General features: G+C 40.5%; 1 protein-coding gene across 5 annotated transcripts in view; it reads right to left on the reverse strand.

Moving 5' to 3' along the window:
• Positions 1-635: 635 nt before the first annotated feature.
• The window catches only part of ppp1r12a (protein phosphatase 1, regulatory subunit 12A), a 177,134-nt gene continuing 155,030 nt past the window's right edge, over positions 636-22,739 (reverse strand). For all 5 annotated transcript variants that reach the window (XM_060839594.1, XM_060839593.1, XM_060839591.1 and 2 more), the window contains 6 exons: positions 19,143-19,159; positions 18,345-18,480; positions 17,613-17,717; positions 17,362-17,409; positions 16,580-16,630; positions 636-1,286 (listed from right to left, as the gene is read on the reverse strand). In XM_060839594.1, coding sequence (XP_060695577.1) covers positions 1,200-1,286; positions 16,580-16,630; positions 17,362-17,409; positions 17,613-17,717; positions 18,345-18,480; positions 19,143-19,159 — 444 coding nt within the window. In that variant the 3' untranslated portion in view covers positions 636-1,199. The remainder of the gene's footprint in view (positions 1,287-16,579; positions 16,631-17,361; positions 17,410-17,612; positions 17,718-18,344; positions 18,481-19,142; positions 19,160-22,739) is intronic.

A 22,739-nucleotide genomic window follows, 5' to 3' on the forward strand; every position in this document is an offset into this window, starting at 1 on the left:
CTTTCCCAACTTGCCGCAAACCTTCCCATCAGCCCCATGTGAAGACCATTAATATAGCTTCCCCGAACAAACATCCATTTCGATATTACTACTTCGGCAGGGAATAACATGGCCAAGACCTGACTCACAGATGCAATATAGTGAGAAACCTCTCATTAACCTTGGATGCACATTTTTACATCTGTGAACACTCTAATCCCAAATTAATTGAACAGCTTACCATTCAAGACACCGCACTTTTCCAAAAAAGATCATTGCATGTATATTTGTACTTTTTAAGCCATAAAACCTCATTTAAAAGACATCTTTGAATGATCTGTGTAACCATCATGCCTACATGGTGCATTGAAACTTAAAACAGTAATTGTGTATATATATATATATCTCGTATGAACATAAAATATACATACACAGAACCTGCTAAAATGAATGTGAAGGTTACAGATTCTTTAAGATCTTACACTACAGGCTTAAAAATTGTGACAGAGTTAAGTCAAGAAAACATTTTGTAAAATAAATCTACTTCGACAGATTTGTTAAAGCATCTTATAAAGAAATGCATATTGCACAAACAGTGAAAGCAAACGTTTCACCAACTGTATTGATCACCATTTGGGGGGGGGGGGGGGGGGGGGGGGGGGGGGGAAGGAAATTAGAATTCACAGTTACCTCCTTGCTTGGCCTTAGTCGATTCTTTTCCAAAACGGGATGGTTGTGAATGCTGTCCCAAATTGAACTGGCACATAGGTGGTTAAGCACATATTAAACATTTTTTAAGCATGTGAGAAAGGAAAATAATTCTGTGGCACAGTAACATTTAGTTGTATTCTTAACTGTCTTCATTGTACAATGAAAGCAGTTTGTTGATGCAAGTGTTTTATATACAAGTAAGGCTTATTGGTTTAATATCAAGGCGCTTCTGCCTTTAAACACTTTCCTCAAAACTGTAAACAAGATTTTCAGTCATCCACTTCAGCAGTTTTAACATCTGTTAAAATGGTTTTATATATATATATATATATATATATATACACACACACGCGCACACACACACGCACACACACAAAACATCTTTTTTATAGGTGGGAGCCTGGTTGGTCACTTCCATCTCTTTTTGATCACTTTGCTGAAATGTGTGCAATTGAATTCAGAGTGGATCAGTTTTCACGAAATGGCATCAACAGCAAGCAGAATCCTATTTACTTGGAAAGTTTGCTGATGACTCTGATCAAGGCCCCATTTTCATCTTTCAGCCTCTGGTTGTCTGCTTTCAAATCTGGTAGCATCTGTAATGGAAATAAACATTATATTAAGTCACTGTTAAAAGCTAACCCTACTCTGCACACAATGTTGATAGCAAAAATTCTAAACAGAACTTTTAGAGAATCTGTAACATGAACTTTTTTTTTAACAGCAGAGCATTACAACTACATGTGTGCACTTGCAAAGGATTACTGTAGTCTTGCAGCTTTCAATCTTTGTTATTTCTTGAAGCCACATTCAAGCACCTTAAATAGACAGCGTATATTAAAACAATCTGGTGGGGGAGATATAACTGGCTAAGTGGAAAAGCCTTCTGCCCTTCAGATGGATGTACAAATCCTCTGGGTATATTCAAAGGGCAACAGGAAAAGGTTTCCTAAAGTCCTGGCCAATATTATTCTGCAAACACAAGAAAAATCACGATCACATTACAGTTCCTGGAAGCGTGTTCTACACAAGTTGGTTGCAGCGCTGCCTATACAAAAAAAATCACAATTGCGCTGCAAACATAACTCATGATGGGGTAGCTCTGAGGATAATATTAGTACAGTGCTGAAAGATAACTTAAACTAGAGATATAGAATCCATTTGGATAGAAAAGGTCACTTGTGAGACAACTTCAGTGGCCCCTTAACAGTGGTTACATTATAGAACATCACAAAGGAAGAAATAACAGTGATGTCTAAAAAATATTTTGCAATAATCATCAGTAACTTTCTATTTGGCAAATTGTACACCGAAGAGAGCTTATACCATGTATTTGGGGTAATTTCTTGAATTCTGATGATAACCAGGGAGCTGGCTATTCTACAGCTAGGAAAAGGCAAACAAATTCCTTAGTAAAGGAGCCTCTAGGTGACAGCATCACATGATGCCCAGGTCATTAATGCGACAAATGGAATTTTGTCCTTCATTGCTAAATCAATTATTTAGACAGGATTTCCTTTTACAAAGTCATGTTGACTCTGCCTGATCATATGATTTGCGAAGTATCCTGCAATTTCCTTAATAACGGACTCTCGGCATTTCCTTGTGACAGATGCTAGGCTATTTGGCCTATACCTTCCTGCTTTGCCAACTTCCTTTCTCGTACAAATGTTTTACATTCGCTCTTTTTCCAATCCATTGTGACCCTTACAGACTTAGTAATTTAGGCAATTAACCACCAGTTCATTGCCTGGCTCTGCAGTGACTTCTTTCAACACGGGGGAACTTGACCGCCTTTAAATCGATTAATTGTCCCTCCACCTTTCTTTCCCCAGACACAGACACTCTCTCTAAGACTAATACTTACCTTTTCTTTTTAAATACTGATCATTCTTTTCATATCTGTTCGAGCATTTCTAGCTTTCCTTCAGGCTTATTTCTCTACTATAATTCTTTTGTTCTTAAAAGCATTCCCGTCTGACTTACCACTAAATCTTAGCAAGACTTTTAGTGCTCCTTTCAACTTAATACAACCCTAAACTACATTTAGCCACAGATGATGCATTCTTAAGAAATAGCTCTTGTTCATTCTGATAAATCTTGAAGTATATCCTTAGCTAATCTCTCGCATATCTTTTAATTTTGTTTCCCAGTTTACTTGGACTGCATTCATACCCTTTATAATTACATTTAAAATGTAAATTTCAAACCCACACTGCTCAACTTAAAAATGAATGTGAAATCTATCATAAGAACTCTGGGCAGAAGTAGGTTGTCTGGCCCTTCAAGCCTGCTCCACCATTCAATAAGATAATGGCTGATGTTTTCATGGACTCAGTTTCTGCACTCTCACCATAACGCTTAGTTCCTTTACTGTTCAAAAAAATTATCTTAGCTTTGAAAGCATTTACTGAGGAAATCTCAACTACTTCACTGGGTAGGGAATTCCATAGATTCTCAACCCTCGGTGAAGTAGGACCTACTCAATTCAATTCAGTCAATGATTTGGATGAAGGAACCAAATGTATGACAGCAAAATTGATTTATGACGCCAAGGTACAGAAGAAAGCAACTTGTCAATAGGAGACATTGGGTTACATAGGGATACAGATAGTAGTAGTGAGTGGACAAAAACGTTTGTTGATTGAGTGAATTTTGAGAGTGATTGTTCACATTGGCAGGAATAATTGAACAACTGTGTACTCTTAAACAGAGAGCGATTACAGAACTTTAAAGTACAGGGGATCTGGGCAACCAGGTACACAAATCATGAACATATGCTATGTAGGTACAGTGAATGGCTAGGATAGCAACTGGTAGGTTGGGGCGTCATAGCGTGGAAAATGGAATCTAAAGATAAAGATGATATACTGCAGCTGTGTAGGACTTTTGTGAGCTTGTGTACAGTTTTGATCCCACTTGAGAAAAAATACAAGAGAACAGGTTCTAAGAAGCTTCACTCAGAAGGGGCAAAAGGGTTATTTTATCTAGAAAAGCTGAATGGGTTAAGCTTATAACTACTGAAATTTACAAGAAGAGAAATTAATGAAATATACAAGATCCTCAGGAACTTAATAGTGTCGTTACTTGGAAGTTGCTTCCTCTCATGGGAGTTGAGACCTGTTTTAAAATTACAGGTCTCGCTCAGAAGACTTTGAAAACAAAAGTAACTTTTGGTTTTTCTGTTGAATTCTGTACCCACAACCAGAAAGTTTGGGTTACTGAATTTATTTAAGGCTGAGTTAGAACAATTTTTCATAGCCAAGGGTGTAAAGAGTTATTTGAGAGATGGTTTGAGATCACAACCAGACAGCATCTTATCAAACAGTATGAAGCTGGAAAGGTCAGAAGGCCTTCACCTATTGCCAAGCCCTGATTCTTGAAGGCTTCATTAATTGATGCATCAGTAATAGAGGCATAAAGAACAGGAAGGTTACTGTGAACTTACTCTGGACACTGGTTAGCCCTTCACTCAAGTATTGAGTGCAGTTCTGTGCGTCACCATTTAGAGGAACAAGGTGAATATATTGGAGAGAATGCAGAAGAGGTTGTCAAGATGCTTTCAGGATAACCTCAGTTATGAGCAAAAACTGGAGAAGGCGGAACTGCTTTCCTTGAACAGAAAATGGTCAACGGAAGACTAGAGACATATGGATGCAAGTTTGCTCGGTGAGCTGGAAAGTGTATTTTCAGATGTTTCGTCACCATACTAGCTAACATGATTGAGCCTCCGGTGAATCACTGGTGTGATGGCCTGCTTTCTATTTATTTAGATTCCCATGGGGGTGATGTCATTTCCTGTGCTGATGTAATTTCCTGTTCTCTCTTTCTGAGATTGATAGATGGAATCCAAATTGGTGTGTTTGTTGATAGAGTTCCTGTTGGAACATTCCAGCTCAGACAGCAAACTTACATCCAGAACCTTAGCCTGAGGTACAAATCTTCGCCAAACTCACGAACAAGAGAGACATTTTCCAAATCCATAAGAAGTGCAGACAATTAGGGAGAAACTGTTACTTATAAAAAGGAGAACCAACCAGTCAGCACAGTTTAAATGTTTTTGCAAAAGCAGCAAATGAAAGATGAGAAAAAATATCACATAGCAAGCGATTTGGCTCTGTCACTGGAATTGTGTTGGAGGCAATTCAGTTCAGACATTTGAGATGGCATTGTATGATTATTTCAAGGAAAACAATATGCAGGGTTATGGAGAAATGTCAAGAGATTGGCACAAGCTTAAAATGCTCACAAAGAGCTGGGTGCAGACATGATGGGTACGAAGTTCTCCCGTTGCACCATTCCAACTCTATGATGCCCTGTTTTCCTTGACCGTGACAGGTGAGAGATAAATGTAAGGTTTTTGTTTCCTCTCTCAAACACCTCCAAGTGGAATTTCTCTGTTGAGAATAGTTAGATCTCAAATGCAATGGCCCATTGGCATTTCATGTGTCAGAGGGGTGCAGCCAAAGCAGTGCACTAAATCTGTTTTGTAACACATATTCAACAACTGACACAGTTAGGGACTGTCAACATGGGGGTTGGCTGCATTGTCTCAGATAGCACATCCTGTGCATATGGCACTCTAAAATCAGTGACTGTTCAGGAAAATGGAAATAATGGTTTTAAAATAACATGCATAAGGAAAAAATAAAGGATACTGTCTAACACAAAAATGCAAGTAATTTGTATAAACGTTTTGTGTGACTGTACCAAAAATATCAGAATAAATATCAAGAGTTTCAGTGTAACTTATCTGAAAGGTGGTCACGCATCTCCACCATCCTGAGCTGGGCGCCAACCAGGATTTGATGGTTTCAGTTGCAGCTGGGTTACAACTGATAACATCACATTGTACCAACTAACAGCTCCCTACCATTGAGCATAAAGCAGAGTAAATCAGCAAACTTTTAATGTCACGTAAATTGTTACAACCCTATGTTCAACTAGACAAATATTTTCTCAACTTTAAAATCAAAATTTACAGACATGATCCTGTTAAGTCCATCATCTGCAATTACTTAAGGCACAAATGTGAAAAGAAATCCCAATTTTCCAACTTATTACTGGGTTTTAAGTCAGCAAGCAATGCTGACGGTCATTACAAAAAGCCACATTTACCTTTCAAAAGATTGTTGACTGTATGTCGTAGAAACAATTGTGTGGGATTTAGAGTCAAGGAAACTGGAATTACATTGCTACAGCTTTCAAGATATTGGAAAGATGCAATTCTCAAGGATAGCGATTGCAAGATTTTATAATCAGAGCAGAGATTACGTGCCAACAGACACAAAGATGTCCATAGGAGAGAGATAAGGGAATATGCAGACAAATGGAACTAGCCTTTGTGGTGGACAAAAGCTAACTATGGTTGGGCAGCCTAGTCTGTTATCGTAATTTCATATATTTAAGTGTATGCAAAAGGGCTAATTTTAAAAAAAACGCTCTTTTATAAATCACATTGCTATGCTGATACAGGTGATGCCATACGCCTAACACCCAACATGCTCAAAGTATCCATGTATGCAGATACTTCAGCAATTTTACATCCATCACTCCACAATCTTCAGCAAAACTACGTAATGAATAAATTATTTTACTATCACATGAATTTAACAGTGAGCAAAACAATAGTGAAAAATCTTTCCACTGTCGCCACAATCTGGTGCCATTTTGAATAGTTTTAAAGAATAAGAAAAAATACAAATATATAGCTAAAAGAGTCCAACAGTCCCGAGCCAGTTCATCATTGACTATGCTTGCATCACGATTCCTCCTCCACCACCACCTTGCAGCAGTCAACACAAGGCCCAACCAATGGTGAAGTCGCCATTTTTCAGGCGCTAGATTTTGCCGTTGGCGATTCTCCTTCGTTGGCGATCCACTGTCTGTGCCAGACCCACCAACATCAGAATCGTGTCTAGTCACTGAACCCATCTTACCAACATCGCCAGGATGCCTCTTTACCACTGCATTGCCACTGCAGGACCCAACCAATCTCCAAGGTGCTGATCCTCAGGTGCCATTTTCCACCACGACTTTGCCTCCACTAACTCAGATCCCATGTCCTGTGCTCACCCTGGAATAATAAATAGGGTTCCACTCTCTGCTGCCACAAGGTCCAAACTGGGGCCACTCGAGTCCACGCTGGGTTTCCTCGCCATCGCCGATGGCAGTAAAGGGAAGTGTAAAGAGGAAAAGAAAAAAGCAGTCGGAGCAGGTGAGCCCTGGCACAGAAATCGTACTCCACCATCTTGATGACATCAACCCTCATTCATTTCCAAACGTGACCTCTTTCAAAATACTAAACCTATGAATTTAATATTTGACCATGCGCAGGTATATGGACACACCTTTAAAGCATTTTACTTCACACCGACAGGAAATATAGCTCAAATCTTACTAAACAGCTATCCATCTTGTCAAACCTATAAAATGGCCTATGTACAGAGTACATTTCCAGATATCAGCCCATGGCTTAGCATTCAAATCACAATCAGAAGCTCCCACTTAAGAGCCAATCTGGTGACTTGGACTCAGAACCTAATGTGTTAGCTCAGTGCAGTCTTGAGGGAATAACATACGGTGAGATGTGCCATCTTTCCATTGAGACTGAGAGCAGGAGCCTGCTCCTCCCTCTTATCTTAAGGTACTATTTCAAAGATGACTGGAGAATTCAAGGACTCTTGCTATTTATTCCGCAACCATCGTCACCAAAAAGGAAATAAAACACAGCCCCTTTCTGCTCCTCAGATGTTGCTGCATGAAAACCGGCTGCTGCATTTTCTACATCATTGCAAGAACTAAATTTCAGAAGCACCTCAGCACTTACAGATGCCCTGAGATCTTGAAAGGTGCTTTATGAAAAAAATGTTTCTGCTCAGTTGGACTTCCTCTTCAAATTTGACGAGATATATCACTTTATGTGAAGCTTTATCTTCACTTCCAGCATAAGAGATCCCCACCAAACTAGGACTGCACTGGACCAAGAGCACAGACAAACTGTTAACTTTCGTGTTAACCTAAAGGTGAATACAGTCACATAAGTCACAAACCAATGAGATTCTTGTTCATCACAATCCCAGCTGTTTCAAGTACTATGGAGATTGTACATAACATTCAACCACATACTTAAGTCAAATAGTGCAGGTCTTAAGAAACTGGAAAAGGAAATAATGGGATACAAGGCAAACCAGATAAGCAGCAGCACAAATATATACACGTCACAGAGTTGCCCAAAAGCAGCAAGGCATTTGCATTCTACAGAATTAGATGAAGCACTGCAGCCAACAGAAGCAGTCCTTGCTCAGAACGATTGCAAACAAGTGGGACTAGAAAGTTTAACACCTGCCTGGCTGCGAAGGGAAGCAGTAATGAAGAAAAGGGAAGGAGCTACGAGTCCGCAGCTTGGAACAGCCTACAAGACTCAGAAAGCTTGGTAACCACTCTGGTCAGAGCCCTATTCTCAGCCAACAGCCGCTCATTTAACTGCCTCAGAGTCTGAAACTCTTTTACTTGACGCAGGTTCTGCAGGGGATCAAAACACAAGGAGAAGAAACAGAATTGGAAAGCAGAATGAAAAGCAGGCATAAAGAAGAAAAACGTTAATAAAATAATAATCAGTGCCTATTTTCACTTGACACAAAGATAGAGACCTGCAAGGGGTGTGGTGGGGTATTCCCCTGAGGGTAGTGGGCAGCATCAGGCAGCTCAACTTTGAAGATTAAAAATTTTCAAACAATTACTCATGGTATACTGTAATACAACGTAAATTCCCATACACATAGCACGAGGTCTCCATGCAATTCTACTTTTGGAAATTTCAGTTCAGACAAGGTCACTTTAATGCAAGTGACAAAATGTCTGCGTGCCAAGACACAGTACCAATTATTTTAGGATGCAATTATGAGAAGGCATCAAACCACACATGCAGCATAAGAGGTTCCTGTCAGCAGTTGGAGCCGAAGGTGGAAAATACAAGAGAATGAGAGAAAAGCCTGCAAAAACAAAAGGCAACCCAAATCATCGCTACATGTAAACACAAGAACATACACACAGAGTTTCAGGGAGTAATTGTGGTCCGAAATCAATCCTTTAGTCTTGAATTCAAACATCCTTTAAATAACTTCAAATCCACCAATGACCTTGCTTCCCCTTTCTCTAACTTCTTGCAGCCCTCCACCAACCAGACTTCCGCACTTCGCAGAATCGGCTTCTCAAGCAATTCCAACTTCACCATGCCACCAATGACCATGTGTTCAGGTTCCAAGGGTTGAAATTATAGAACACTCTCCCTAAACTTTTTGCTATCCTACGCTCCTCCTTTTTAAACCACCTTTAAACTATTTTTGGTTATCTGTCCAAATAATTTCCTTACAGCTCAAAGTTACATTTTACTTAACAATAGCCTCATAAGACATACGAACAGGAGGCGGCTATTCAGCCCATCAAATTTGCTCTGTCATTCAACGAGATTGCAGCTGACCGGATCACTATTTAATCCCATGAGGCATTTTAGGAAATTGTTTTGAAGGTTGATGTTGTTCAACATCAATCCAAACAGACATTCTGTGCTCTCTGGAAATGAGTAAGACCAAAAACCCACAAGAAAACAAAGCACACCATTGATGCATATCCCAACACTTCTATGCACATCCAGTTTTAACAGCCAGGTAATAAAGTTGAACAAGTGCCAATGGTGATTCTCAACAGCAAGTGAAATGATTTACACCATCAGAACAAGATATGCAACTCATTACAGCCACTTAGAAAATAACAATATGCATAAGCAAAGCCAGAGTCATTATTTGGGCTGTTTGTGACCAGAGTGAGCCAAGTTTCCAGGAACCACATGAGTTAACGCTTTTACGGACAATCTATCAACATCTGATAGTTATAGCCGAGAGTATGCAGTGTTGGAAAAGCAGAGCAGGTTATGCAGCATCAGAGGAACAGGAGAATCGACGTTTCGGACAGGAGCCCTTGACAGTTATAGGACAGTAGTGGGTTTAAGCAGAAGATCTATGTTGAGAATGTTTGGTAGAAAAAATACAGGATAGTAAGACAGCAAAGATGCAGGAGAAAATAATGAACTTAGGATCGTTGGAGCCACTGGAGGAACAAGCTTACATGCCATAGAAGAATTAGCAATAATGGAGATGTTTTGTAAAGATCAGAAGGTAATTCACACAGTAAAATACCAGGACTTCACACTGCTCATTTAGCCAATACAAAGGAGTAGGCAATTCAGTCTCTCGAGCCTGCTCCGCCATTCAACATGATCACAGCTGACCCCATCTTAGTCTTAACCGTACTTTCCTCCCCGCTCTCCACAATCCTTTAATCCATTAATAATTAAAAATCTCTTCCCTCTTAGATTTGCTCAATGTGCCAGCATTCATTGGATTCTGGTGGATGGGGTGGTGTGGGGGACTCCGGCTGCTCCACAGATGAATGCCCCTCAGTGAGCAGTTACTTGTGCTGATCTCTGTTTTGAACTGCCTTCTCCTCAGCGTAAAAGTACAACCTCTTGTTCTATATTTCCTCAAGGGCAAACACACACTCTCCAACTCCAATCCTTTTTAGCATCTTATGTACCTCAACAAGATTTTTTTCTTGTTCTTCAAAACTGTACTGAGTAATCTGCTCAATCTCCATTCACAGAACAAGCCTTTCATCTCTTAGATTATCTCTGGACATTGGAATGATTGATCCATTGAACTCTAAGTAATGGTGCCCACTATCTGCTGTACTGAAACAACTGGAAATAAAAATTGAAGACAATTTTAAACTCTAGAGCAATATGACACATCACTGCACTGATCTTGAAATGCTTGCAACATCATAAACAAGTAATGCAAATAAATCTTTAGTCATCTTCTTGGATTCCATTCCACAAAGAATAAATCTCTCAATTGTCAAAACACCAGATAAAACTGTACCACTGGAGATGAATGATCTCCTGAAACAAGTATCTCCTCCTGAGTCAAGCAGCTAAATGTCTTCATGGTACAATTCAAAAGGCATCTGGATGGGTATATGAATCAGAAAGGTTTGGAGGGATATAGGCCAAGTGCTAGCAAATGGGACTAGATTAGGTTAGGATTTATGGTTGGCATGTACAGGGTCTGTTTCTCTGCTGTGCATCTCTATGCCTTTGTAAGATTACAAATGTGAAAAACTGAATAATACAATAATGAGTAAAAGACCACCATGAATGAAATTCTAGAGTTTGGAACTGGTAAAACGTGCTGCAACTATTCTTTAACAGGGAATCCAGAACTATAGACATAATTGCAAAATATTTGTTTAGATATTAAAGACAGAAAATCACATAGCAAACAGCTACTGAAAAGGCAATACTAAGTAGCAGAGCTAGCTCAACTGCTTGAATAGTTAACTTCTGTCTGGATCATACCGACACCAGGAAGAACCCAGTCTGACAAAAGCAGTTCTAATAAAAGGAAGTCAAACTGGACTTTTTTGTTGAATGGAAGGAGGAAGAAAAGCAAAGCAAAGCAATCTCGTTTTCACCAGCGAACCATTAAATGGGGCTGTGGCAAGCAGTCTCAAGGGCATCATTCTTGCCTGAATATGCAAAGAAAAACCACAGAAAGCAGAGCGCAACTTGGTCGCTCTAATTATGACCTGAAAATGGCTTTGATCATACAGCTTTAGGCTTTGAGTCGTCTGCTAGAAATGTGCAGCCTCCAGAAAAAGCAAAATATCAAATCTGGAATGTAGCCTGAGGAATAAAGGTCTAAATTTGCTCACAATATTGAATTTGCAGGCAAATACCTATACTGACGATGATACCAACTGAATGCAACAGGATAAAGACGTGCTAACAGAATGGCAGACTAGTGGCAATGGAACTTTAAATAGGAGCACACAACAAGCTTGGCAAGAGAGATCAGGAAAGGCAATATAAAAGGCAACCCAAGAAGATGACTACAAATTTATTTAGATTACTTGTTTATTCTTTCATAATATAAGAGTCCAGAACATCAGTGGGGGCAGTTGGATTTATTGAGGGAATACTTAGCAAAGTAAATTGGATCATTACCTTCATAAATAAGAGGCATACTAGGAAAGTGACATTGAACCTTTTCAAAACAGCTCTGATTAAGCCACATTCATAGCATCAGTGTGGTTGTCACAGTTCAGGTAGGACATGAAGGCCATTGAGAGGACAGAGAAGATGAACTAGAATGGTTCCAGGGTTAGGGAATTTTAAGCACAAAAATAAAGGATATTTTCCCTGGAGCAAAGCAGATTAAGAGAATAACTGTACTCAAGATTGATGGATGTTGGCCTATCTACAACATAGATGCAGATGAAGTGGCTCAAAGAAAAAATGTTAGCTAATAGGGACAGCTTAATAGAAGGCTATGGGCAAGAGATACAGAGGAAACAAGGCAGCTGGAATTTGCTGTCTGAAAGAATGATGAAAGCAGAGATTTCAATATTTTGGAGAGGATAGATATTAGCAGGGCTACGGCACAGAGTGGGAAGTGGAACTCTCTGGATTGCTTTTGTGGAGAGCTGCTAGGCACCCAACTGCTCTTCTTCTGTGCCATAATGACCAGCACACTGGAAAAACAGGGGAGGCAGTGGTCTCGTGATACTATCGCTGGACTGTTAATCCAGAGACTCTGATAATGTTCTGGGGACCCAGGTTCAAAACCACCAAGGTAGAGAGTGGAATTTGAATTCAATAGAAGAACCTGGAATTAAGAGTCTAATAATGACCATGAATCCACATTGATTGTCAGAAAAATCCATCTGGTTCACTTTTCCGCTTTAGGACCCACAGCAATGTGGTTCACTCTGAACTGCCCTCTGCGCAATCAATGCTGACCTAGCCAGTGATGCTCATATCCCGTGAACGAAAAAAAAAATCCAGAATAGAAAATGCACATAGCAAGGAGCAAAAAACATACTTGCTCCATTAATCAGCGTCCAGTAAGTAAATCAGTCTATGGTGGCTTAAGAATTACAAATCTCTTTGACCTCTACATAAATAAGACAGTGATCTTCAAATCTCATGACCCATTTTCGCCCCAACCTCATTAAGCTAGAACCTGAGACTGGGCAATGAGGCAAGAATGACCTTAACCACACAATAAGCTAGTAGCTCTGAAATGCACCATGGATTTTCAGCATTTTGAAGGACAAGGCAATACAATCCAGAGACATTACATTTGATTGGTTCACATGACAGACATTGTTGCCAAGGGCATCACTGCTCATCCTTGATAGTCTGGTGGTGGCGGTGAGCTGCCTTCTTGAACCACCACAGCCCATATACCATGTTCAACAACAGTGCTATTACAGAAGGAATGTTCATCCTGTGCATAGCAATATCATTCCAACACAGGATGGCGAGTGGTTTGGAGGAGAGCCTGCAGGTGGTGCAGTCGCATACATTTGCTACTCTACTCATTCTAGAACTGCACACAATACTCCAGCAATGACCTGACCTTTCATACAGTGCCAGCATAACCTGACCCCTCTGAATCTCTACACTTCAGCTAATAAAGCCAAATATTTCATGTCTTCTTCATTACTTTATCTAACTGTCCCACTACCTTAAGGGATCAGTGGGTGCGTACATTAAGCTCCCTTTGGTCAGGGTCTTACCGTATACCATGCATTCCCTTTCCCTTGTTTCTTCTGCCCAAGTGCATCACCTCAAACTTATCTAGATTGAATGATCTGAGCAACAGTGGCTCAGTCATACGCACTGCTGCCTCACAGCACTAGGAATCCAGGTTTGATTCCAGGGTTTGGTATGGAGTTTGAACGTTCTCCCTGTATCTGCATGGATTCCTGCCAGATATTCTAGCTTCCTACCACAGTCCAAAGATGAGGTTAGCTGTATTGGCCATAATAAAAATGGTCCCACATTCAGGAATGCGCAGGCTAAGTGGGTTAGCTCTGGGAAATGCTGGGTTATGGGATAGTTGGGGCCTGGATCTAGATGGAATGCTTTTCGGACGTTGGTGTTAATTCAATGGTTCAAATGTCCTCTTTCTGCACTCTAAGGTTTCTATGAATCACCAGTGATCAGCCCATCTGACCAGCTAGTCAAAATTCTCCTGTACTGAAAACAATAAATGCTACAGGTCAGACAGCATCCATGGAGGAAGTGCAAGCTAATGTTCAGTCTAAATGACTCTTCCTCAGATGAACAGTCACCGAGAGGTGAAAGGTTAGCTTGCTCTCTCTCCATGGATGCTGTTTGACGCACTGCAATCTCCAGCAATTGTGGTTTCAGTACAGATTCCAACATCTGCACTAATTTGTCCCTATGTCCTCCTGTAATCTAAGGAGATTCTCCACACTATTTGCCACACCACCAAATTCTGTATCACTCATGAACTTACCAATTAACCTGCCTATACTTAAGTCTAACTCATGTATATAAACCACAAACAGCATCGATCCATATGAAATCCCACTGGGCTCACGCTTCTAGTCACAAAAACATCTCTTGATCATCACCCTCTACTTCCTGCCACTCAGTCAATTCTGGATCCAATTTGCCAAATTTTGTTGGATCCCATGGGCTCTTAACTTAGCTATCAGTCTGCCATGACAGATCTTTTGAAAAGCCTTGCGTAAGTCCAAGTAGATCACCTAAAAATCATTGCCCTGATCTATACATCTGGCCACCTTTTTGAAAAACTCAATGAAGTTGGGCACACAGGACTTCCTCTTCACAAATGATGTGCTAACTGGGTTTGATTAATCTCTGCCTCACCAAGTGGAGATTAACTGCATTCCTCAGAATTGCTTCCAATATAGTTTCTCCACTGCTGAGTGTGACTGGCCTGGAGTTGTCTGTTTTTTCACTTGTTCCCATCTTGTATAATGGAACCACATCAGCTGCCCTCCAGTCCTCTAACTCTCCTGTGGCCAGAGAGGAATTGAAAATGATTGCCAGTGCCCCTGCTACTTTCTCTCTTGCCTCATTCAAGAGTTTGGGGTATACTTATCTGGTCTTGGAGATTAATCGAGACCACTCAGAACCTCCCATTTTTCTTTGCTAGTTTAATTATAACAGTTCTTTTCCATGATTTATAGTCACATCATCCCTCTCACTCGTGGACACTGACAAAATATGCATTTAGAATCCTATTTACATCCACTGGTTCCATGCTCACATGCCACTGGTCCTTTACAGGCCCTACTCTTTCTCTCGTTATTATTTTACCTTTAATGTATTTTTAAACTAACTTGGGATTTTCATTATTTGCCATCATTCTTTTCATGTTTCCACTTGCATATTCTGTACTCCTCCAGGGCATCTAATGTTGTCCTTGGTACCTGCCATAACCACCCTTTTTTCTCTTTATCCATCTCTTGGCATCCATGGTTCACAGGATTTGATGGTTCCGCCCTTTATGGGAATACATTGGCCTTTGTACTCTTTGGATTTCCCTCTGGAATGCATCCCACTGCTCAGACAGAGATTTACAGCAAAGCACCTTCTCCCAGTTTACTCTGGCCAACTCATGCTTGATTTCAATAAAAATCAACCTTCCACCAGTTTAGAACTTCAGACCAATCCTTGTCCTCCCCATAACAAACTTGAACAGAGTTATGACTGCTGTCAACAATATGCTCCCACACTGATATGAAAACCACTTGCCTGGCTTCATCACCTAAAATCAAGTCCAGAACCACTCCTCTCTTGTAGGGCCTTCTACTTACTGGATTATAAAGCTCGACTGGATGCATTTTAAGAGTTAGGCTTCTTCTAAACCTTTCACAGAATGAATACCCCAGTTGATGCTGGTAAGTTAAAATCCCCTATCACTACCTGTCACTTTTACACTTGTCTGAAATTTGTCTTCATGTCTGCTCTGTTTTTCATTCTACTCCCAACAATGTGACTGCCCTTTTTGGTTATTAGGTCATTCCCTCGACCTTTGTTTGAGGAGCTTTCAAAATTGCCATCCCTCCTTACACTAATTGATTCCTGAACCATAATACAATACCCCTTTTTTTTAAAATATAACCTCCTCCTCTCTCTCAGTGGAAGTAACAATGGAATCCCTCCTCTAATTTATCCATTTGAACTGAACTTCACAAATGTATTCATTGCATTGCATGGAAACAGTTGTGCCAGATGTGCAACAGAATCAAGGGGAAAATGTGGGTCTCTGCTTTGTTCAAGGTCATGAAGATGCACATTTTAAAAACCTCCTTGGAGGCACGTGCCCATTTTATTACCAAACCAAAAAGTTTAATTGATACAAGTGAAAAACATAAGGAACAAATTACATTTTAATAAGCTCACTTTTACTGCTTTTCCCATGTCAAGCTGCCATGATAACCAGTATGCTCAATATATCAATTTCATTTGGTTATCTAAACATTTTTCTTGCTACTTCCATATTAATACATCACAAGTTAACATACAAATCTCATTTTACTTTCACAACAGGCAATTTATGATGCCTTTTAAAAGATATTCTGTGCATAAATGAATTTTTGTTACACTCAATATAAAGATCTTAGGGGCAGCACAGTGGCTCAGTGGTTAACACTGCTGGCTCACAGCGCCAGGGACCTGGGTTTGATTCCAGCCTTGGTGATTGTCTGTGGAGTTCGCACATTCTCCCTGTGTCTGCGTGGGTTTCCTCCGGGTGCTCCAGTTTCTTCCCACAATCCAAAGATGTGCAGGTCAGGTGAATTGGCCATACTAAATTGCCCACAGTGTTAGGTGCATTCGTCAGGGGTTAATATAGGGTAGGGAATGGGTCTGGGTGTGTTACTCTTCAGAGGGTCGGCGTAAACTTGTTGGACCAAAGGACCGGTTCCATACTGTAGGGAATCTAACTTAATTTAATCCGTTTAAAATAGATGTTGGCTAAACATTTACCTTAAGCTCCTCTTCCATTTCTGCAATTTTCCTTTCCAGAGCTCTTCTTTCCTGTTAAATAATGAAAAACTGTCACACAAAACTATACTGAAAAGGAAAAGCAAGGTCTAGATAAAACACATTTTGCTCTAAGACTTTACCCACTGCCTTAGAAAGATAACTTATCTTCCAAGGGTTTCCTAGCATTGTTTGAGCACAAGCATTTTCCCACGTCAGTGGAAGAGTCTGTGCAGCTCTGGTGACAGTCACCTGGCAGAGTCTAGTTTGAGAAATCAATTATTGACTGCCATGGGTATGAAACAGCCTGTGCATTGACCTAGGCCTGCCAATCCAGAGGATGTGCTTACAACTTGGTACATGGCACCTGGAAATGCAAGCAATTCTTCCGTGACCTACATTGCTTATAGATTTAAAGGTTTATAGATTAAAACAGGTCAGCTTCTATCTTTTAACAGTTGCTTCTGCTGTTTTACAGAAGGCTACAATGCTGATGCAATTTTTACAACATCTCCATTCAAAGTAAGATCCCGTTCTCAACTTACCCTCCAACACAAAATTAATAGCATAGCTAAAAGATCACATTTTGAATTGTTCAGTGTCTGAGGAAACAGTATTTTCTCAATGGACTAAAATATTGGAATTTTCCCCTGTACTTAAAATGACCCAAACTGATAGTGTGGTCGCCCCAAATTAATCTAAAATTCATAATCATGGAACCTATTCAAAACTTTAATTACATCATTCTGGATCGCACAAAAACAGCATTACAAATGAAAGCTCACCCTTTTCTCCATCTCTAGCAGCGACCGATCAGCTATCCTTTCTTGCCTCTGAAAAGCAATATTGATATTGTGTCTAAGTCAGGTTATCCTGGTGAACTCAAAGCCATATTATGTCTGGCGACAAAAGTAATCACGCTGCTTGCATGTAAACCAATTTGTATTCGACAGAGTGTACTTCATTACTTGATCCCAAATAGTGGAATATCGTTTCTATTTTCCATTATCGTGCAAGATTTAACAGTTGTACTTGCCTGTGTGGTTTTCTCTAATTGCACTTTCAACTCATTCAATTCCAAGTTGGTGTCATGTAGACTCGCCTTCAGTTTCTCATTTTCTGCCAAGAACTGCTCATAAAGCTGTGAAAGCACAAATTTCCAACAATTGTAATGCACAGAATTCCACTTTTAAAATACCAATAGTTAAATATGGCCATTCACCAAACGTAGAATTGCCCTCTTCAATAAGTTATACTTCATGAAACTTTTAACAATGAGCCAAAAATGATTTAGCATTTATATAATGCTATGCTCAACCCAGGAATATCACAAAGTGCTTCAAGCCAATTTATTGTCTGTTTGAAACAATCACGTATGCAAGTTAAACACCGAAGCGGCCATTTGCAACAGCCAGGTCAAATAACATGCTAAATGATCAGATAAGGTGCTCTGATGGTGGTTGAGGAATTATATTGTCTCCAGGACATCAGGTCAGCTCTCCTAAATTTCTCGGTATTATGACAAGCAATCTTCCAGTCGTCAAAAGCAGGCAAACAGGATCCGTAGCTAACAGCACATCAGCAGATAGCACAGCACTCCCTCAGCATCGCAGTGCAGCACTACCAGTGTGCTCACGTCTTGGAGCCCACCACTCAAGAGACTGCTTTGTGCATCAACGCAAGGACGTCAGGGAGAGGGGATTAATTCAAATTATTAAATTGCATTTACAAAGCACACATTCAGAGAGGACCCCATTTCAGTCATCACCTTTTTATAATCCAGCGTGTCTTCCTTTTCTGTCCTGAGAGATGCTTGCTTGCTTCCCCTATAAGTAGAGAAACCTGTCCGATTAGCTAACTGTTCAGGACCCTCATTATGTGTAGTAGAAAGCCCTGTGTCAAACCTGTAAAACAAGTAGACATTGTAAATTTGTTTTAATGTGATGTCATGAGCATGTTTACTGCAATTTTAAAATCTAATGTAACATCAAGAGAGTCTGCGGTTTCTTATTAATTCTGGTAATCTTCTCAACAAAACACTTGTAATAGAGATAAATTCATCATCTACCCAAAGCTAGAAACTCTCATAATTGGACTTTTTTTATGATTAGTGTGGCAACAGGCCCTTCGGCCCTACCAGTCCACACTGATCCCTCCAAAGAGTAAATCACCCAGACCCATTTCCCTCTGACTAATGTACCTAACACCATGGGCAATTTAGCATGGCCAATTCACCTGACCTGCACATCTTTGGATTGTGGGAGGAAACCGCAGCACCCAGAGGAAACCCACGCAGACACGGGGAGAATGTCTGTGTGGATTTTGCACAGTCGCCCGAGGTTGGTACCAAACCTGGGACCCTGGTGCTGTGAGGCTGCAGTGCTCACCACTGAGCCACCGTGCCACCCTACTTCCCCAATTATTCTCAAAACCTCAATAAAACAAAATATTCCTCCAATTTCCAATCAGCCAACCTATACAAACACAAATGCTGTATAGTTATGTTTAAAATCTTGTGCACATTGTCTAGGAATGATAGAGACTATAAAAATGAACAAAATCATACCTTGAAAGTCTGTCGTTCTGAAAAAAAAACAGAAGTTCAAAGTTTAGCATATGTTCTAATATTTCACAATAAAGATCTATTAAACCATGAAGCACAAATTCAGCAAAAGTCTTTGTCCCAAAAAGGAAAGGTCATGGAGTTAATAACACACCTAAATTTATTATGATCTGGCATTTAAAACAAATTTCAGATGACCTTAACATAACGCGACATTTTTTATTCAAAAAACTCAACTGTTATGGATGGTCAAAAATAGTTCCATAACTGAAATGCTAACTATTATTGGTAAGTTCCTTTTAAAAAATAATCCATTCCACAAACAACGATGAATTGAATTGAATTTATTGTCACATGTACTAGGGCACAGTGAAAAGCTTTGTCTTGTAAGCAATTCAGGCAGATCACAGAGTGAAATAACATAGATAAGGAAATAATAGGCAAACAGCGGCTAAAGCAAAAACACAGGTACAGGCAAATACCAAGAGTTTGTGAGTCCATTCAAAACAAACCATAACTGTGCATTTTAATTTATAATTTACCACTTTTAATTGGACAAGCACAAAAAAAATCAGCCCAGCAAGTACAAAGTTCCTGACAGCAATGCCCCACCCCATTAAATTGGTTACACATGGTAAAATGCAGATCCTAAAGATAATTCTGAATCTCTATAAGCAAATGTTACACAAGCATGGAGACAAAAAACAATTATCCATCAGTTCATCTCAAAAACTCCGATCACCAAAACATCAAATATCACGTTTTCCCACAACACTTGCCCCAATATCTGCCTTCCTCCACAATTTTATCTGGATACCACTCATTTGATTTGATTTTTGGCTTATTTAATACCCACGTAAAAACTTAATCTCAAGTTCCATTTGCCCATTCCAAAAATGTTGGAGTAACTGAATATTTCCCTCAGACCATATGATCTAAGAGCAGGTTTACGCCATCAAGTCTACTTCACTATTTGATCATTTTTCAATCCCAATTTCATGCCTTCTCCCATAACCCTTGATCCCTTTACAAGTCAAGAACTTCTGTCTGAAAAACACATTCAATGACTTGGCCTCCACAGACTCTGCAGCAAAGACTTCCACAGATTCACCACTGTCTGGCTAAAGAAATTCCTCATCTCAGTTGACACTATTCCCATGGGATTTCTGAAGTCTTTCCCTTTTTAGAAAATAGTCTACGTCTCTACTCACCCTACCAAGTGGCATAAACGCTCATTCTCATTTTGTTTTCCACCTATTTCCATTCTCTTCGTGTCTGCACGGGTTTCCTCTAAGTGCTACGGTTTCCTCCCAAGGTCCAAAGTTGTGCAGGTTACGTGAACTGGCCATGCTAAATTGCCTGTAGAGTTAGGTGCATTAGTTAGGGGGAATGGGTCTGGGTGGGTTACTCATCGGAGGGTCAGTGTAGACAAGTCGGGCCAAAGGGCTTGTTTCCACACTGTAGGGAGTCAAAGCTATTTCTTTACCCTGTCCTAGTCCTTCTGCAGCATCCCTGCTCTTTCACGGTCATCGGCGAGCTTACTAACAATGCCCCCAGTTCAGAGGTCTAGATCATTAATGAACTTAAAAAAACCATCGTAACATAGACCACTGCAGAAATCCATGAGTCACCAGTGCCATTGTGAAAAGACCCTCTTATTGCCTACTCTGTCTTCTGCAGGTCAGCCAATCTATTATCCATGCCAGTATCTTGCCCCTCACTATGGGCTTCTAGCTTATTTAGTAGCCTTGTCAAAGAGTCATAGAGATGTACAGCACAGAAACAGACCCTTCGGTCCAACCCGTCCATGCCAACCAGATATCCCAACCCAATCTAGTCCAACCTGCCAGCACCTGGTTCATATCCTTCCAAACCCTTCATATTCATATACCCATCCAGATACCTTTTGTTGCAATTATACTAGCGCCCACCACTTCCTCTGGCAGCTCATTCCATACATGTACCACCCTCTGTGTGAAAAAGTTGCCCCTTGAGTCTATTTTATATCTTTCCCCTCTCACACTAAACCTATGCCCTCTAGTTCTGGACTCCCTGACCCCAGGGAAAAGACTTTGTCTATTTACCCTATCCATGCCCCTGATGATTTTATAAACCTCTAGAAGGGCACCCCTCAGCCTCAGACACTCCAGGGCAACAGCCCCAGCCTGTTCATCCTCTCCCTATACTCAAATCCTCCAACCCTGGAAACATCCTTGTAAATCCTTTCTGAACCCTTTCAAGTTTCACAACATCTGTCCGATAGGAAGGAGACCAGAATTGCACGCAATATTCCAACATTGGTCTAACATGACCTCCCAACTCCTGTACTCAATACTCTGACCAATAAGGGAAAGCATACCAAACGCCTTCTTCACTATCCTATCTACCTGCAATTCTATTTTGAAGGAACTATGAAGTTACACTCCAAGGTCTCTTTGCTCAGCAACACTCCCCAAGACCTTACCATTAAATGTATAAGTCCTGCTAAGATTTGCTTTCCCAAAATGCGGCACCTCACATTTATCTGAATTAAACTCCATCCGCCACTTCCCAGCCCATTGGCCCATCTGATCAAGATCCTGTTGTAGGACTTCACAAACGCCTTTGGTAAATCCAAATAGATCACATGAAAAGACTCCATTCAATTTGTTCCGAAATAGCTTGACATTTTTTGCACAGTTGTCTTAAAGCAGGTTTCGGTCTATCGTAACTTCTCTGTACTACACCCCAATATCCCCAGTCTGGGACAGTGGTTAAAATCGTACACAGCACTAAGAATGCAAGTACATCTGCGTATTATACACAATAGTCAGCATTCTTGAAGGGCTTATGCCTGAAACGTGGATTTTCCTGCTCCTTGGGTGCTGCCTGACCTGCTGCGCTTTTCCAGCAACAGTTTCAGTCAGCATGAGTCAGGTTACTTGTCTTTCGTTCTGCCACAACTTGTTGAAACCAATGGCACAGTGTATCGACTGTTCAATTTATTTTTTTGTACACACACACACACACAGCTTTATCCTGCAGCAGAACTATTTGGATATTTTAGTTTACTTCCCTTTCCAAACCCAATTACCATATCGTCAGTCATATGGTATGCCATTTTAGAACATAGAACAGAACAATACAGCACAGAACAGGCCCTTCGGCCCTCAATGTTACACCGACCCGTGAACTAATCTAAGCTCGTCCCCCTACACTATTCCATCATCATCCATGTGCTTATCGAAGTATTGTTTAAATGCTCCAAACGTGGCTGAGTTAGCTACATTGGCAGGTAGGGCATTCTACACTCTTACCGATGTGTAAAGAACCTGCCTCTGACATTTGCAGTTATGCCCCCTCGTACAAGCTGACGTCATCATCCTCGGAAAAAGACTTTCACTGTCTACCCTATCTAAACCTCTGATTATCTTGTACGTCTCTATCAAATCCCCTCTTAGCCTTCTTCTTTCTGATGAGAACACAGCCCCGCAAGTGTCTCAGCCTTTCCTCATAAGACCTTCTCTCCAGACCAGGCAACATGCTGGTAAATCCTCTCTGCACCTTGTCCAATGCCTCCACACACTTTCTGTAATCCGGCAACCAGAACTGTACACAATA

The sequence above is a fragment of the Hemiscyllium ocellatum genome, chromosome 19, assembly GCF_020745735.1.
Source record: "Hemiscyllium ocellatum isolate sHemOce1 chromosome 19, sHemOce1.pat.X.cur, whole genome shotgun sequence".
In the NCBI taxonomy this organism is placed as follows: Eukaryota; Metazoa; Chordata; class Chondrichthyes; order Orectolobiformes; family Hemiscylliidae; genus Hemiscyllium; species Hemiscyllium ocellatum.